General features: G+C 36.8%; 1 protein-coding gene across 2 annotated transcripts in view; it reads right to left on the bottom strand.

Annotated features, from left to right (window-relative positions):
- Positions 1 to 1,202: 1,202 nt before the first annotated feature.
- The window catches only part of ELF8 (binding protein), a 47,476-nt gene continuing 29,603 nt past the window's right edge, over positions 1,203 to 19,075 (bottom strand). For both annotated transcript variants that reach the window (XM_039119862.3, XM_088723257.2), the window contains 10 exons: positions 17,971 to 18,051; positions 17,735 to 17,893; positions 17,404 to 17,499; positions 15,512 to 15,613; positions 15,325 to 15,432; positions 15,023 to 15,247; positions 13,342 to 13,608; positions 13,170 to 13,241; positions 4,958 to 5,251; positions 1,203 to 1,538 (listed from right to left, as the gene is read on the bottom strand). In XM_039119862.3, the coding sequence (XP_038975790.2) occupies positions 1,347 to 1,538; positions 4,958 to 5,251; positions 13,170 to 13,241; positions 13,342 to 13,608; positions 15,023 to 15,247; positions 15,325 to 15,432; positions 15,512 to 15,613; positions 17,404 to 17,499; positions 17,735 to 17,893; positions 17,971 to 18,051 (1,596 nt within the window). In that variant the 3' untranslated portion in view covers positions 1,203 to 1,346. The remainder of the gene's footprint in view (positions 1,539 to 4,957; positions 5,252 to 13,169; positions 13,242 to 13,341; positions 13,609 to 15,022; positions 15,248 to 15,324; positions 15,433 to 15,511; positions 15,614 to 17,403; positions 17,500 to 17,734; positions 17,894 to 17,970; positions 18,052 to 19,075) is intronic.

Genomic DNA, 19,075 nt, shown 5'->3' on the forward strand with positions numbered 1-19,075 from the left:
GTTATGGTGATGAAGAAGATCCCTATTCGGTAGATCTTTGCATGGTAGCCGGGCGCAACCCACTTCCACCAGCATACTTAAGACGCCATTTTCAAACCCAGCCCGCATTAACTATTACTTCAGAATCATCATCTTGCGGTATATATTCTGGTACAGAATAATCAGTCCATGAAACTACGATTCATAGACACAGTTACTGAAGTGTTTTGGTTTCCCGTTTTAGTTCACACCTGGATCCTTGTCCACTTCCCAGGGAGAGAGATCGTGCAAATGCTTCTTTTTTATACACGAAAATAAAACAAGCATAATATTAAATTACATCCGTTACATCAGTGTAGCCCGAAAGAAACATCCTACGGAAGCATCAACCAATGACCTATCACCCTGCATAAATTGCTGAGAATTAGAACCAGTATGTCGAGCTTATCATCAGCAGAGATAGCCCCTATGCAGTGCAGGAAGCCTTCTATTTCAACATATCAGCTGCAGTTCTCCAGTGCCCTGAGATGATTCAGTCATCATTCTGCAAGAGTACCGCGCAGAACTTCTGTTTAACTTGATAAGTGCAGAAAAAAAAAATCGCCTGCACATTGCTTGGTGATATCCAAGCCTTTTATCATTGTTTCACCACATATCATCCAATATATGTAATATGTATGAATAAGATATTGATCCACCAAGATATCATAACCAAGACTACTCTCATCAAAGATCGAACTACTTTTTGAAGTTTTAATCACAGAAAATACAACTATCAGACAAAACCTTAAAAAAGAAAAGGAATCAGAATTCCTATGAATAATTTGCTTAGTTGAGGGTTTTGTTACAGGATGAGAAACTCCAAGATGACACTAGCATATTGTGGATGAACACCAGCATGGCATGATTAGAAAAACAAGATATCTGGCCGCATCAAAGGATGACAATAGATAGTTTTTGGTTATACACTGCTACAACAGGAAAGAACTGATCTACTCCAGTCTTTTACATTTTCTTAATGAATTTTGTGGTGACCATGGTCATAACCAGACCTATAACCAAAGAAAAGCCCCCCGGAGTGTGCAAGCACAGCCAGAAAATTGCCAACACAGAAAATATGCTAAAACTGACTGATGGAATCCCAGTAAGTAGCTTGGCGACCTACTCAAAGCGGAGTACTTAGCTTTTCCCCTTCCAGAAAATCGACAACAGAAACTAGGATGGGATTCAACTTTTTTACATAATTTATCAGAAAACTTGTACCTAGTTTGAAAATTTTTCAATCTCTATGCAAAATTAATTTCAAAAGCAACATTTGTGTGCATCAGTGCTTGCAATCTTGTCACAAGTTTTACAGTCACCAACGCTTACTCATCATCTTCCTCCTCATCAATAGAATTGTGTCTCACCTTGATTCCTCTCATTTCCTCATCACTTTCAGCTGAATTCTCTTTATATCCACTTGGGCTGGACTCAGGAAGTTTCTCTAGTGGCTCGTCATCATCATCCGATTCTGACCAGGCCCGTCTCTTCCGATTTATTGTTGATGATGGTTCACCCTGAATAAATCAGTGAGAAAAAACAAGAATTTGTTAGCTGTTACAGCAAGATCAAACACTACCATTTTGTCAAACTAGCTGATGTTTAGCTTGATGATGGTGAAGAAATAAATTAACTTTTGATTTTGAAGTAGTTTTGGATCTTCTATTAGGAAATTTCTATAGTTGATTATAGACTCCTATATCTAGTAGCACTGGCTTGCAAAGGTCCTATTTTAGGTATAGGAAAATCTATAGGTCATTGGCATTTGATTTTGAGTAGATTTAGATGTCTTTTCATATAGGTCCTGTGGCAAATCGGATTTTGCAGCGAAGACCTTGGGCCTTATTAAGAGTTTTAAGTTACGTATAAGAAAGATAGTTTAAGAGCTATAAAAGGGCCTTATGCAAGGTCACTTCAGTGTTTTGAGGATGAAAAGATTTGTATTAGCCAGCTTTAGCTTCTCTCTTCCCTCCCCCCCACCCTCCAGAAAATAAAATTTAAATTATATTATACAAATTAGAAAAATGATAGAATTCATATGAAAAATTTTATTGTGTAAAATGGATTGTATTTGAGGCTAATATCTAGATACTACCTAGTAACACCACTACCTCCCGAATATATGGCACTAAATTTGAAATAATATTGTCCCGATGAGTGGCACATGTTTCATGAACTAACAGGCTACCAATATTATTAAATTTGTTTTCTAAATTTTAGTGTCTACACGTCAAGGATATGAGAGACTGATCTAAGAGGTGGGATTTTTTATTTTCTTATATTTATTCGCTCATATATTTTTGATATGACCATCTTTTTTCTTATTTGTTTGCTCTGCCAGCACTTTCTTTTTTCTTATTTGTCTAATCTCATATATTTTTGGTATGATCATAACCATCTAGATAAGGAAATCTTCGAATCACGATATTTCCCCAATTTGTTTTTTGTGAACAAATAGGCTACCAATATTATTAAATTTGTTTTCTAAATTTTAGTGGCTACACATCAATGATCTAAAAGACTGATCTAAGAGCTGGTATTTTTAATTTTTTCTTGTATTTATTTACTCATATTTTTTATATGGTCATCTTTTTCTTGTTTGTTTGCTGCTGTTACTTTTTAACTTTTTCCCTTATTTGTCTAATCTCATATCTTTTTGATATAATCGTATCCATATGGAAAAGGAAATCTTGGAATCAGGATATTTACCTTATTTGTTCACATTAGAATTGAAATTGTTTCTTTATTTGTTTCCAACTGGATAATTTAATTTTCTATGTATTTAATGGCCAGGATTTCTTTTTTTCCTTATTTGTTTACTACCAGGATTATCTAGGTATTCTGAGAAAATAAACATGCATTTTCCGTACATTAAAAAAAAGACAAACAAGATCTAGAGGGAATATTCTCCAATTTCGAAATTGTCATTTTTTACTACAGTACAAGCATCCCCATTTACAGCTTTTTAAACGCCAACTTTCTCTTAGTTTCCCAATAACTGTAATTTTTGCAATCTGAACTTCTGTTATAGAACCACTATGAAGCACCAGTACCTAAGAAACTTGTTTCTAGGACTCATACCTCCTCTAAAGCTTCAATAAACTGAATTCCATGCACACTAATAGCTTTCATGATTGTAAAAAATGTAACTTTTCTACCTTCTTTTCTATGACATGAAAAAATGTTGATTTTTCACCCAAACCCCTTTTTTCTTAACCTTTAGATCCATCTATGAAAAAATAAGCTATTGTCAACTGGTCTAGATCAAATTTAGTATGACATAAAGGATCCAACCTTCTTCTTCTATCCTTCTCCTTGATCTTTCTATTCAGTCATTTGTCTCCTTATCTTTTCATAATGATATCAAATATCAAGCTAAGATTCCAGTTGACATTTTCATCAACACGTTAAACTGAAAGCCTTAGGGCAGCTGCATGATGATATGACATCTCTCAAGAATGATTTGGCATCAATCGTAGAAGCATTTGCAAGCAATCACTAAAACAATAGGAACTGGACAATCCGTTGATGGACATGACAATCCGTCCAACAAGAATACTACAACTGAAGATTTGTCCACTGAAGATCTACCAACAGATATTATTCACATGATGAATCCATCATTGATGATTAAACATGCACAAGGCCCAAGACTGAGGATTTATTATGCAAAGATTTTACCACTGAAAATCTTCCAAGAACAACAAAAATTCACATGGGCATGCATCAAAAGATTAGGTCACTTTAAAAGTCAATAATCGAAATAATGCTTAGGTTTCAAGATCAATTTCCTCTAGAGTTGAAAAATCCTATGATCAGAGTCATCCAACAATCGATGGAGTGGAACATGACTATACTGGTCTCGATCTACAAACTTTGAAGAACCAATTGAGAAGCATGAAAATAAAACTAATCAAAAAGATCTCGAACAACATCCACATTGCTAAAGCGGATGAAGAAGAAACTTTTATTACTTCAGATATAACTGAGATATTATTGAATTTCATGAAACTTTTATTCAGATATTTTCTTATTGTTAGTCAAAGTCTTATATTAAGTAGGATTGATAGATAAAGGCTCTATTTTAGGTAACCATTGGCTTCTGAAAGTCTTTAAGCTATTAGGATTTGGTATTGAGAAATTTTAGATCTCGTTTGATACAAATTTTCTATGATAATTTGTTATCATTTATGAAAAAATTTGGCCATCCATTTGGAGATTGATTACCCGATTATTAAGAGTCCTAGATTACCTTTAAACAAGTCATAAGAAAGGAATAAAAGGCCAGCCCCAGGGGGCACTATATGTAGTTTATTTTGAGAATAAAAGGATTTCTGTTGGCCAGTTCCCCCTGCCCCTCTCCTCCCGTTATCTTTTATTATCTCTGTTTTCACTCTCCTAAACCTTTATTTTTTATCTAAGTTTTTTTGCATCAGTGTAATTCTGCAACTTGGTGTCCCTTGCAAGACCACTACGAACAGATCACCAGTGATTTACCTTTAGAAAATCGCAGTTATGATCCCTACATCCTCTAGAAGACTAAAACATAATTCTTTTGACCCTCACAATTACATTATCATGGAAAAACATTTCTTTCTAGCCTGTTTTCTGTAAAAAAGCAAGGTGATTTCTTGAAATGAACCCTTGTTTTCCTAACTCTTTAGGTTCACCTATTCATATGCCACATCCAAGTGTCCTGGATCGCATGATCACGGATTTTCCCAGTGCAGTATACTGTGTGTGGAAGTTAGTTAAAGAGACAATTGTAAAGGTACTTTCAGACATAGAACTTCAAGACAAATTGTATTAGAAGTAAATAGGCATGTTTAGTGAGTTATTTTCCAAGATTTAAAACAAGAATTTGAAATGAACACAGGATCAATAGAGTCAAATAGAAACTAGAAAGAGGAAATTTTGGTCCCACAAGTGTTCTAACCATGTCATCTTCAGCGTCAGAATCTTCAAGACCAGCAGCAAGAAGATGATCCTGCGCCTTTTCTGTTGCATCTTCTTGATCATTCATGTTTGCATCTTCATCCACTTCTTCAGGCTCATCCTCCATGTCAGCTTCTTCCTCTTCATAGTGTGTCTTGGTCTTCTTATCCTTCTTTCTCCTCTTACCACCTTTCCTCCTCCTCCTCTCACCATGTCCACCCTCTTCATCTTGTTCGCCATGGGATCTCTCTTTCCGCTTACTGCTAGCAATGTTGCTGGAGTTTTTCCATTGCTCCTAACGTAGAAAAAACCGAATCAATAAACAATTTATTTACAGAGTTTATGATATAACTATATCAAATCTAAGCACTCAAAAAAGAAGCATGCATGACTCAATCATTCAGAGTCCTATAACATATTGAATGACAACTAAAAGACTTGTCCATCATATTTCGAAGTCTTTCAAAACAAAGAAATTAAATTGTATTGTTTTGATCAGAAACGGGGCAAAACATATTTAAGATGCATTATGTCAAATGCTAAGACTTCACTATTTCTTAGTTTATTTAAAAATTAGATATTATAGGAGTTGAGAGGATTCGAAAGTATTGCAGCATTATATTCCAAAGGACATGGAAGTGTTGCAATGCCAAATAAACTCCCCAAATGTCCATCGTGGACCAACACTTGCACCTACTAAAAACTCAAAACCAACTACAAATTTCCAGTCAGCAACAAGGAGCTATCCTGAAATCTATGCAGGAATAAGTAGGTCCCTCAATAGAGCAAACTACCCTACCATTTTAGTCTATACCAAGGATGGCCGAACCATCCCGTACCATCCGGCTCATGGCATACCGACCCAGACTAGTCAGTTGCCGTTCGAATTCAATTTGGGCCTTGAACCGGGCCAAACTAGGCAAAATTGCTCGGTTAAGAATGGTTTAGGCTTTATATATCTCTCTACAACTCTGCCCAACCCTTGCTCACCTCCTAGTGTCGAGTCGCCTCTCATGCTTGGGGTAGTGTTTCATCATCGTCGCAATGCCAACGATGACATGTCCCTCTGTCTCTCTCTCGCACTCTCCACTCTATCACTTGCCAACCACTTGCCAACAATGACAAGCCCTCTACTCTCTCCTACTCGCCTCCCTCTCTCCTCTCTCTATCATGCTCACCTCTCTCTCTCTCCGCCCCCTCTCTATTCTAGGAAGCCCTCTGCTCTCTCTCCGCCCCCTCTCCTCCATCTCCCTGCCCCTCTCCATCGGTATGCCTCGAGCCGGTATCATACATGCCCGTACTGATTTTGCGACCTTGGTCTATACATGCATATTTCAAATTGGACTACATCATTTTGCCATAGGGGCAATAAACTAAAAATAGAAATATAAAAATATATTGTTTTTTAAGAAAAACTACTTAAAACATTTGTTGTCAGCTAACTTGAAGGAAACCATGAGCTACTTAACAAAGAATAGCTACAAAACACCTAAAACAATCATGCTAAACACAAAAAAAAAAAACCCACCTTATGCTAAACTTATTGAAAATGAACTGAATTTTAGCCTGAATTTTAGTTCAAGCAAATAAAGATTTCCATGGAAAGACTAACCTTCCAAATACATACATCTCACAAAGATGCATCCATTGTTATTGCTTTAAACATAACTAATAGTGTAGAAGGAAAGTATGTAACTCAATTTCATAGCAAATCATTCTACAAATCGAGTTTTAGATATTGGTTTTAGTACCTATACCAGTTTCATACTAGTACACCCTGTACCTAGTGTCGGTATGGTACATCTCTCTGGTAATGACACCCAGCATTGGGATGTATTGGGTACCAGTTTCCTACTAGTACAATATTGTATGCAGTGTACTAGCTGGTATGGTACCCCATACTAAACAATACAGTGTGATACCTAAAACCATGCTGCAAATTGTTTGCCTTCTCTAAAGATTTGTAGTTGCTTGAAAACCTATGTCATTTTTTGCTTCTATTTTTCACTTTTTTAATGTAGACCACTATAGCTATTGAGAACTACATAGATATCTAGAATCTTTAGGTGTTAAGCATATCCAAGTAATTACTACTAAGCCATATGAATGTTGCCTCTAAACAATTAGACATAGAAACTTGTTTATACATATATATAAATATATGTAAACATATATACATATAGATATACATATACATATACATATATATGTGTATATGAAAACAAGCTTGAAGGCTTCGCAAAATCCCTCTTCACAACTATAAGCTATGGGGAAAGCCAAAAAGAAACGTCAGCCTCCTTTTATCAAAGTTCAAGAATGCCACACTCGAGCTATAGTGTGCCTGAAGATGTAGCCATCTCTTTCAAAATCCACCCTCAAAGACCAAGTTTATTAGATGTTAGCTGTGAAACTTGGCAAGTGAAAAAGCTAAACATTATATATTACCAAGAATTGAAGCCAAAAGCTTAAGCTGAAAGAGAGTGTCAACAATGTATATCAAGCTCAATACCCCTCGCATGTAACCCAAACCATCCACGTGAATGGACCACTACAACTGATATGAATCAACATAACTAACATAAAGACTTGAATGACTCAAGATGATAACCAGCAAGGTACGCCATACTATCCTGAACCAAGCAGTACGGAGCGTATCGTACCATGCCGGGGGCAGACCGGCATGGTTCCACCCTTCGGTTCAAAAAACCAGCGAGGAAGGGAGAGGGAAGAATGAAGGAGAGGAAGAGGGAGGGAGCCCTCTCTCCCCCCTCCCTCCACCTCTCTCAGACTCTACCGCCCACTCCCTCTCTCTCCCTGCCTCCCTCCCTCCCTCTCTTTTCCTCTCCTCTCTCCCCCTCCCTCCGCCTCTCTCGCCCCCTTCCCTCCACTCCTCCCTCCACCGCCCTCTCCCACTCTCCCTCCACCACCCTATCCCACTCTCTCCCTCCCTCCCTCTCTCTATTTTCCCCTCTCCCCCTCCCTTGACGGTTCCCCTTTGTCGGTATGCAATGGAACAACATGGCATGGTATCATATCATACCATGCCGCTAGCCTACCAACATAGGGACCGGTTACAATACTGCGGATCTTGATAACCAGGTTAACTAAATAAACAATTGGCATGGAGGGGATTTGAACTCAATCTCCAACAAACCTGCTCCTTGATTCCATGTTATAACCCACTAACCTCAAAAACTTAAGCTAATAGGAAAAGGGTCAATAGTATATATCATGCTAAATAATATCTAGCTATACCAATATATTAGATGCATAATTGAAAGGTTTGGGACCAACTTGTTCGATGACTAATTCAATGGTACCTTATAGAAATAATTTATTAGGTCAATTCATTTGATACATTATAATTGATTATGGTAATAAAAAAATTCTTCTTCCAGCAATAATAAACTTTGTTTTAGTTACCTTGTGTTATTCTAAAGCAAAAAGAATTTGTGAAGAAAGAATCACATAGCACTTAATGCTGATCTTTGCTGCCTTCATTTTGTTGATGGTTATAATTAACAAAAATATGCTATTCAATAGATTACATAGCAAATAAATAATTACAAAACTTACTATATATGCCATTTGATATAAATTATATTGATGATGTTTTCCTCTAAGGTACATTGCATATGCTCCTTTGCTAGTTTACCAAAAACAAGAGTCTAAAGCAAGGTTCGCCATACCATATCGGTTCAATACTTGTACACGATACGAGGGGTGTACGGACACTTGGTATGCCAAACCAACTCCATACCGTATCGCACCGACATAGTTATAGGGTGCCACCGGTATAGGGCCCCGTACCAAGACGGCGTACCTTGGTCCAAAAGAACAAAAATATTGACTTTCCAATCAAAATAATTTCCTAACCAATTAAAGCTCGAATTCCAAATTTTAAGGAGCTTGAACCAACCAAAATTCTAGTAGCACAATCCGAATCTTCATCCCTTAAATAAATATAAAAATGCATTAAGTACAATAGAATAATCTAAAGAGTAATTTACAACATTAACTTGTGCTGCACATCATTGTAATGAATTACAATACCAGACTCTACCCTTGAATTTCTAAAACTTGATGGTAGCGACCACTTTGAATCCATTTTGCTAACAAATTGTTAGATCTTGGCCTCAAATAGTCTAGATCTATATTTTGAATGCATTTGATCAAAGATCAGTTGAAGTAAAACATTATATTAAAGATCGATGGATTATCGTCTTATATAGCTTTAATCCTAAGCATTGGCTTAACAATTAGATCTTGCAATGGATCATCATAAATATACCTGATCTCAATCTACTCCTTGATAGTGGGATATTGCTTGGATATTGCAATGAGTACTCTCACAAATGAATGACCTAATTTTCAATGAGATTCATCCACCAAAACCAATGATTCAACCAAAACATTATCAGCTACTTAATCTTCAATAGTCAGATCTTTCAATCGTATAGGATACAAGATTTTTTTGACTCCAGTAGTAGTAAGGTACGCGGTACCGATTGTACCGACGTACCGGTGGGCATCGGTACCGGTACGGTACTGAACCAAACCGAGCCGAGCCGGTACGGACTGGTCGGTTCGGGCCGATACCTGATCGGTACGGGCTGGTACCGGGTCGGTACGCACTGGTACCAATCGGTACGGGCCGGTACCAGTCGGTACGGTTCGGTACCGAAATATGTAACTGTACCGTACCGGTAGGATCCGGTACCGGTATGTACCGGCCGATACGGCAGACCATGAATAGTACTATCATATTTTTGTAGATTTTCAAGATTGGGTCATTAGCAGGCCCAATACCCCATAACATATACAGGTTAGTATGTATCAGCTAATATAGGTTGTACTAAATGTACTCAAATCCTAGCGAGCAAAACATGTGACTCAGCTGAGCCTTTTTTGATTGGTTATCCCCATGATTCATGGCCTTATTTTCTAAAAAACTTAAATGCCATGATCTAACGAGTCATCTTATCTCTTCCGAAATTTAGATATCCTTCTCTCCTATCTTTCAGCATTACACAGTATAATGGCCATCCACTAGATGCTTCATTATTATATTTGTTTCCAACTACGTTGCACATGCCAATTTCGAGATCAACTAAAATAGTGACTACTAGAATTAAAAGGATTTCCTAATCAAGACCAAGGTTTTAAATCTCGTAGGAAGGAGGTGTCTCGTGTTTTTCCATAGAATGGGATGCCCCACTATCCCACCTCATCGCGGCGGCAGTTTTGGTCGAGTCCTATAGGCACCCTCCGTCGCCCTCCCCTTCTTTCCTTTTATTTCTTTTTCTTTCTTCCTCTCTTTCTTTTTCTTCTTGCTTTCCTTGTTTCCTTCGTTCTCCTCTTTTTCCTTACCTTCCTTTCTTTTCTTTTTCTTCTTCCTTCTTTTTCTTGTCCCTTTCTTTGCTTCTTTCTTTCCTTTTTCTTCTCTCTTTCCTTTCTTCCTTCTTTCCTTCCTTTCATTCCTTTTCTTCTCCCTTCCTTTCTTTCTTTCCTTTTTCTTCTTCTTTCCTTAAACTTCTCCTTTTCTTCATCTGTCCTTCCTTTCTTTGTTACTTTTTTCTTCTTCATTCCCGGCATGGATGAGTTTTAGAGTCTCGACCCCGTCCTAGTCCCGTTTTCTCACAAAAATGGGATGGGACGGCTAGGGTGCCCCCGTCCTGCCAAAACCTAAAACCTTGATCAAGATTTCGATATCTAAATCAACATTCCTCTAAACATTTTTTCCCAATTTTCAAAACTCAAATCTCTATTATGAAAAAACGAGATTTTTTAAACTTCAAGAAAGTCCTAAGATTTTTTTTTTTGTTTTTTATTTCCAATTTACCTTGAGTCTAAAATCATTATCCACATCTCCTATCTCAATCCATTACCTTCTTGTAACCCCCAATTGTCATGTAAATATCTTTTATTAGGGACGGGAGCTCATCTCTCTCTCCCTCTCTTTCGATATCTAACACATATGTAACTCTATCTCACTAAAATCCTACTCACCCACAATCACTCCCTCACCCTTGGTCCACCTAATACTTGCATTTTCTTCCACTTCCGCTTCACCTAATCTCTTAAACACTTTTTCCTAATTGCCTCGTATTAATGACCTTTAATTATGGCAGGCTAGCTATTATCAATGCAAAGCTTCATTTTAACAGGAATTTCCCAAATAAAAACATGCCAATATAAATATTTCACTCTTCCCCAAATGAGAGTTACAATTTCAATTTGCAAATAACTCACTATAATTTTCTGTTGATGTCATGTTGTTATATTCTTATTATGTATTTTCTGTATTATTTACTCTAGTTTACTCTTTTAAGCTTAGTTATCTAGTTCCTAATTCTGTATTATTTTGTAGTTTCTTATTTCTAATATCAGATGGTTGCAGATAAAATTGGAAAGGTAAAAGAGACCCTATAAACATAAAGAAAGCAAGTGTGCAGAAGGTTGGGTAGAAAAGTAACTTAGATGAAGGATTTTTGATAGAGCTAAAATTGATATTTTCACATAAACAATAGTTGATTACAATCAACTACTGGCAATGCCTAAAAGTAATGCTGACGGCACTGACGTGAGGAAAGGGAAGAAGAAGAGAAGAAAAGGCACGAGGAAAAGAAAAGAAAAAAGAAATAGAGGGCAAAAAAAAAAACTTATCTATGCAAACTCTGAACAGCATCCACATTGATGCAACCATGAAATTCTGGTGGTAAGGGCTCCACGTTTCTTCACTTCTTCAATCTCCCCCAAAAAAAACCACCAACTCCTCCTTTCTGTTGGCTGGAGCTCAAATAGTCTCATTCTAAACCAGATTCCTCCCTTCTAAATGACCAAACCAGGCTTAATTGAACAAGTACTTAGAAACTTATCCAGATCACTTTAACAGGATGTGTCTATTATATGAAATATAACAGAGGCCACCATAGCATGCTAGAACCTAATTTCTTGCCTGCACTGTTCCTGACTGACATGTCATGGCAAGGCAATTCAAGCCTGAAATCACACTGATTATTAGGACAATGTGTTGAAGATCAACATCATAGTTCAACTAGCATAAGCTATGGTTTTACCTCCTAGAATCATCTCCCAAATGTTTTAGTACCTTTCGCAGTTTCCAAACCTTAGTATCAAGATTAAGCATGCAAAACACTGCATCGCTTAAGACCAATTCCGATACATAACTTTAGCTAGTAAAGGTTAGTGTTCATCTGTAAAACATTGAAAGATCAAACATCAAAATTTAACTAACATAGATTACAGGTTAACCTTCTTAAGCCATCTACCAAAGCTTTTGGTGCCTTTTTTCATTTTCCTAACCAAGCCTCAAGCTCAAGTATAAGGTACTAAATACTCCACCTTGCATTTATTTAACATTAGTTCGAGTTGTTATTTCTAACTTGTCGTATGCATTAAGATCATAATAAGAGAAAAAAGCTCGCTGTTATGTCAATCTACCACTCAAGTTAAAGACATTCTCCATTTCTTAGGGGCTACTTTGGAAGGTGCCAAAATAAAGATCACAAATCCCAGAAAAACTAAAGCAAGAAGATTTAAGAAAAGGAAAAAAAATCTCATTATAAGTCTTGGTTGCATCTCAGCACAGCTTTGCAGTCAAAAAGGGTATAGTGCAGTTCAAAAAGAGAGAGCACAAAAGGATGACATCTTGAACTTGGTAGCAGTATGCACCAAATAATGAGTTCTAGTCTATCCAAATATTTTTAAGCCATGACTATCAAAGAGCAACATAGCAAATCTGATCAGTAACACACCAAAAAAGAGCAGCTAGAGCACATCCCAAAATGTTTGTTTTCTTGCCAACCATCTAAGAAGCTCTGATGAGGTTTTAAAAGCATATAAGCAAAATCGGCATTCGTGCAAGCATACATTCTACATCAGCAAATTCATATTACCTTTTCTCTGATTACTGATGAACTGTAAATGATATCAATCTAAAACCGCTTATCAAGACAGCACCATAATTCAATCTAGAAGAAAACATTAAAAAAAGGACAAAAGTAAATAGAAATATTTTGCATGCACATCAAAGTTTTCTTCAAATAGTAAATTTCAATATCACAAATGATATGTAACGGCTTTCAGCATACAATTTCATACTGCACGGATAGTTCTCTATCTTTCGACTCATTATCCTAAAAAAGGAAAAAAAAAGAATTGTAAATATTAAGGAAATTTAGATCCTTGACCTTTATGCGCTCAAAATTCCGTTCCTGTTGCATGAGTTGTTTTAACTCATCCTCTTGCTTTCTCCTTTCCAGCTGGTTACCCACAATGAGAAAATGTCAGTCCCCAATTTTGCAGAAGACAAGAACATTCAGATCTTACAATAACAGCAAGTATGACATTTTAGTAGCTTGCCTGAATTTTCCTCTGCTCTTCAGCCTTGCGTCGAGCTTCCTCAGCCAAAGAAACCTGACGAGCAACTTCTAATCTCTGGCGGTTCTGCTGCTCTTCACGCTCGGCTGCCTCACAATGAACTTTAGCAGCATCAAGCAAATGTTTGCAATACTCAACATGAGTTTCTATTTTCTTCTCATCGAACCCATGGGAGTGGTAGCTAGAAGCTGCAGACAACTGACTAAACACACGAACTGCATTTTTCAACTCTGTGACTGTTGAGCGTACCTGCAGTACAAATTTAAATAACATGAAATGAACAGTATAGAACTGACAAACAATAAATTGATTTGGTGAAAACATTCTTTAGAAATATAATGACATCCAACATGTTGAGATAGCAAATGTGTGAAGTGCAAATGTTCAAGTTTTCAGACACAGAAACTTGTCATATTATAAACCTAAGGGATGAGAATGACATTACAAACAATAAGCCATATACATATGAATATCCTGTCACTGAACCACATAATGACTGCTAAAAATATAGTAAAAATTATGCCTTCAATGAGTAACATAATACATTGTTAAATTTTAACCCTGCAGTTTTATTAAGAATATTCAATTGTTAGTTGTTACTGAAGCTTCTTATTTCCAGAAATCAGTTAGCCATCTCATGTACTGCATATAGTTTTTTCTAAGCATGAGTGTTATTTAATCTAGCAAAGCTGTTTCCAATGATGTTTTTGTAGTGGACAGTAATAAATACAGTAGAGAAGCCAGAATATTAATCTTGGTGGCGTAACAACTAATGATCTATGAAACTGTTTACCAATCAAAAAACTAAAAGTAAAAAATTATATTGGGACAACAGCAAGAAGGGTATCAAAGTTTGGATAGTCCATCTTCCTCATATCTTCTTCTCTCACACCAACATGAGGTTTTCCAATTCTTCTTGGAAAAGGATATTGGTGTTTTCAGAAAAGACAAATTTTGCTCTGAGATGGACATATTTAACATACCATACGAAATAGCAAATTCCAATCAGACAGCCATCCTAGGTCCAAAGAAATGGAGGTGGGTTAGCTGGCAAGTTGTTGTACACCATCAACCATATAATGCACACAATGTGGGCTGCAGACCAGCTCCAACAGCAATCATGAACTGACATCGATGAACTAAACCAATTATATAAATGTAATTCTTTGAAGGGTTTAAATCAAGGTCTTGCAAACTGGCAATCATGTGATCCGTGGATCTGTTTCACAGCCTCATCAGACAGTCCCAGTGAGGTTATCGTTGGTTCATACAAAAAAGTAAGCTACACCACATTCCATTAATATTTTGTCCATTAATCCAGGTCACCTGAGACATTTTAGCAGTTGTTTGGGAGAATGGATTTGGAAGGGTATGGAAGTGGGATGCCATTGGAACGCTTATTTATGGGATACGGAGATTGCAGGTTCTCTAAGAGAAAAGGAAAAGGAAAAAGTAAGATATGTCACGAAAGAAGTGACTCAAGACTTCAGATTTCTTTGAAGGTGGGGGAGAGTCCCCACATTTTGCTCAACACAGCAGCTATTGGGTAGGTGCTTCCTAATATTAACTCAATAATTATTCATGTGCAACTTGAGGGTTAGATAATTAAAAATAGCAACCAGATAGATGAGAGTGCTGGATAATGAAAACAATCATAACTGACCTCATCAGCAGTCCTTTTTGTCTTCTGTAGAGTTGATGCTGAAAACTTTTGCATTGCAACTCCAGCATCAAACCGAAGTGTATAATTCCAGGGTGCTAAATGGATGGCTCTTAGTAAAGTTTTCTTGCAGTCTTGCCATTGTTCAGCCTCATAATAAGTACGGGCTAAATATAGCAGAATTTGTGAGTCTGTGTCATGATAGAACTTCCGCAAGCAGTTTTGATACTGCAAAAAAACATGTCAACTTAAATGGCATAAAAACAGACACCTTAAAAAAAAGAAAATTGGAGTAATATGCTTACCATTTTCACAGCCAAGGCAAAATGACCTTGAGCAAAATAAACATGTGCCAGATTCACCCAGACATCTGGCATCTGAACAAAGACGCTTCCAGATGCCGCTTCTTGCACCTATACTTCGAACGCCATACTTATGTAAACAATTTACCACCAGATGAGGATATAAACTGATGAGTAGCCCTTAACTGACCTGTGTAAATATATCCTTTGCAACATCAAAATGACCTTTTTCAGCCAACACAATACCAGCACCATTGGCAGCATATAAGTTTCCAGGATGCAGCATCAAAACCTGAACATGGAAGATTAAATGATTCCACACAGCTTAAGTATGATTTACATCACGCACATAAGCAATATATGGTACAGGAACCCAAGATTGTGAAGGATGAAAAAGGAACTTCTGACAATAGAACAAATATGAAAGGCAGATTCTCATGAACATATCTATAATTTTCATGACATAATCAATCTAAGTTTCCCAATTCGCAAACAACTTAAAGATCTTCCTTTGCAAAAAATTAAAGAAGAAAAAAAGGAGATGGATATTCTTTTGGCATCGAGAAACATGCAGTAGACAACAGAAAAGGAGTGAGGAAAGTGCAGGAAAGATGAAATTTCAAATAAGTCATAAAAAAGCAAATAAAAATACGAAAACATGATAAAGGAGAAACATTGTAGACGAGACACCAATATAAACGATCAAATAGTAATTCTCTAGGTCTATCCAGTGTATTCCCCTTACTATGTTATTTGGGAACTATGATAGTGTGGGGCAGATCGAGACATGCTAGTGCCCTATGTTCTTTGGGATTCGGGTATTTAAACCCCCCCCCCCCCCCCCCCGACTTGAACTTGATAATACCAGGCTTCAGCAATCTCAAACTTAATGCCTTTAGGCTGGTCGAAAATATCGAACTGTAAGGAGATGCGCTGTTTGAGAAGCCCATTAACTGACCTAAGTATAGTTTGTTGACTGCCCTATGATAACAAGTTATCCAGCAAATAAGAACCCTTTTGTTCTTTAGGGGCATAAGCATAGCAAGTGGAAAAAAAAGGAGCAAAAATCAAAGAAAACATGTCAAAGATCTCTCAAACATAAGGTAATGAGCACCTAGGAGACAAGTAGTAAATGTTTTTTTAAAGCAGTCTTCATTTCAAAAAAAATAAAGCAAACAGAGCCCTCAATAATTCACTACAGAAAAGTAGCATAACATTTTGTGGCATAGGAAATAAGCACAAATTGAAAATAATACTAAAATCAAGGAAATGTTGAAAATGTTGATGACATGTTTGGTATTGTATGATAAAGATAGTGCATGTAGAAACACTATCTCTTAGAGTTCTCTAAACCAAGTAAAGCTTCTAGCACAAGAAGAGAGCCAAATGATTGGACCAGGTCATGAAATGTAATCCGGCAGTATAGCTGGTGACAATTTCAAGAGCCACTTAAGTAGGACAGAAGACAAAATTCCAATTCTACAAAGAGCATCAACTTTAGCCTTCATAAAATCAAAAACAGAAAAGTTACTGATCTTAGACAATATAAAATAACCATGTGTGTGAGACATGGTCCTAAACCTGAAGCCAGAGAAAGCTCTCCTACTTAAGGATCACAAGGAATGCTGTTGTTTCCTTTGCTATGAAGATAAAAAAATTTGTCCAATAATAGGAAGAAACTAGTCATAGAAAAACACAGATACATATAAATAAAAGCACATTTAGCATCTATCAAAACCACCTAACGTGGAAAGACATCCAAAAAGCAAGCCAGTGCTGTCAACACTGGGTGCCTATATGAAGGCTCATTGCAGATCTAGGGATACAAAAAGTCTAGTTTTCATAAGACAGATCATTTAAGTGACAGTTCATGATGTGCAGAGGATTATGCTTGGCATATCAGGATGCTACCACATGCAATTAATCAGATACCAAACTAGCAAAGTCGAAAACCATGCAGTAAGCTAAAAGTGATAACACTATAGGAAATACTAAAATGACCATAATAAGGTCGTTAAATTCAAAATTCATTGCTACATAAGGAAAAAAATGGTATTAGAAGTATGAGAAAACAACACGCACTTTGGTGTAAAGTTCCTTCGCCTTTTCGAGATGTGTAGCTTCTAATTTTGGACCTCTTTTCTCAGAACGTAAAGCTGCAAAATAGTTCCAGTTCGCCTACAGGTCAAAAAAGAAGAATCACTAAATTTATGAGGAATATACAAAGGAGAGATTAATACAAGAAAACTTCAACAAAAACCATGCTATCACAAGGACATGAATTAAGACAGTGACAAATGCTCAAAAAGTAGCGATGTTAGGTAATTATGTATATGTATCCACAGACCACCACATAGAAAACCTTAGAAAGCAATGCAAGGGAATCATTAAGTGTCATGAGAATGACACGCACCAGGGAAAGAAGGGAATAAGAATCTTTCCCATCAGTTGCATCTTTAGCAGCACGGAAGGTATCTTTAGCTTTAACCCAGTCATCATTCAAAAGTTCCAGAATACCAAGCATAGACAAAGCATTGGGGTATTTGTCATCCACTTTGAGAGCATCGCCTATCTATAAAAAAGGATCAGTTTTCTGGCATTACCTAAAAAGCCAAGTAATCAATCATCAAATAGAAATTGATCCAATACCAATTTGATGCCTAATTGAATATCATTCCGTGATTTGGCCATGGCAGCAAGCCTCAGAGAAGCATCAACATAGTGTGGATACTGTAGGAAAACAGAACATATCATGATGTCAAATAAAATCATTCAGATGTCATACAAAAAATCATAAGTCAACATAAACATTAATTGTACCTAATTAATCTGGATTCTAATATATCTACTTCACCACTGGTTCCTATACTCAAAGTTCTACTCCAAATACATAAATGTTAACCATGCAAGCCAAAGATAATAAGAAGAAATAGCTATGAAGACTTTCACGGAAGCCATACCAGCTTCAAAAAAGAGGTTAACATTTGCCCCATTGTCTGTGTCAGGAGAATGACTACTGAAAGGCTTCCTAAGGCATCAAATGTGGTAGTTCAAGTAATGTATATAACAGAAACACTAGAAGTTCAAGAATGCTTTGACAAATTTACAAACGAATAGATTTTTCACATAATAGTGAGAACAAACACATGCAGATTGTCCAGATTTCCAATGGGATATATCCCAGGACATTATTAACAACTGTAAGCATCATAAGCAGTTAAAACAAAGTATGAGAAAAGATGAAGTCCAAATGTAAATCTGAAAAAAAAATGACACTTACGGAGGCTGTGTGACTTCATTTGGAAAAAAGATGCTAGAAGGAAAAGTTATACCCAAACAAGTGAAATTGTGGCATCCTTCTGAAGTTTTGATATTTATTGCTTAAAGAGTAATAAAAGTAATGCCTTCAAAAAAAATCAAATATAATGTATGACCAAAGGCATGTTTTCTAAGAGACGCAGCTCAGAACACAATCGGAGCAAGATCTGTCGTGCCGCCCCATACCATCTGATTAGAGGTGATCACGGGCCTTCTGGCCCGCCCGGCCCGCCCAGCCCGGCCCGAAATTTTTCGGGCTTGGGCATTGAAAAAGAGCCCATTGGTCGGGCCTGGGCAGGAAAAACGGCCCGATCAAAAAAATCGGGCCGGGCCTAGAAACTTTTAAAAATGGCCCGGTTCAGCCCGGCCCGACTATAAAACAGTAAAATATAATATATTAAAAAAAATTAAGAAACAAAACTAAAGGCCTAATTCC

The sequence above is a fragment of the Phoenix dactylifera genome, chromosome 6 (genome assembly GCF_051530095.1).
Source record: "Phoenix dactylifera cultivar Ajwa chromosome 6, Ajwa_hap1_PhDact_Kaust_v1.1, whole genome shotgun sequence".
NCBI classification, from domain to species: Eukaryota; Viridiplantae; Streptophyta; class Magnoliopsida; order Arecales; family Arecaceae; genus Phoenix; species Phoenix dactylifera.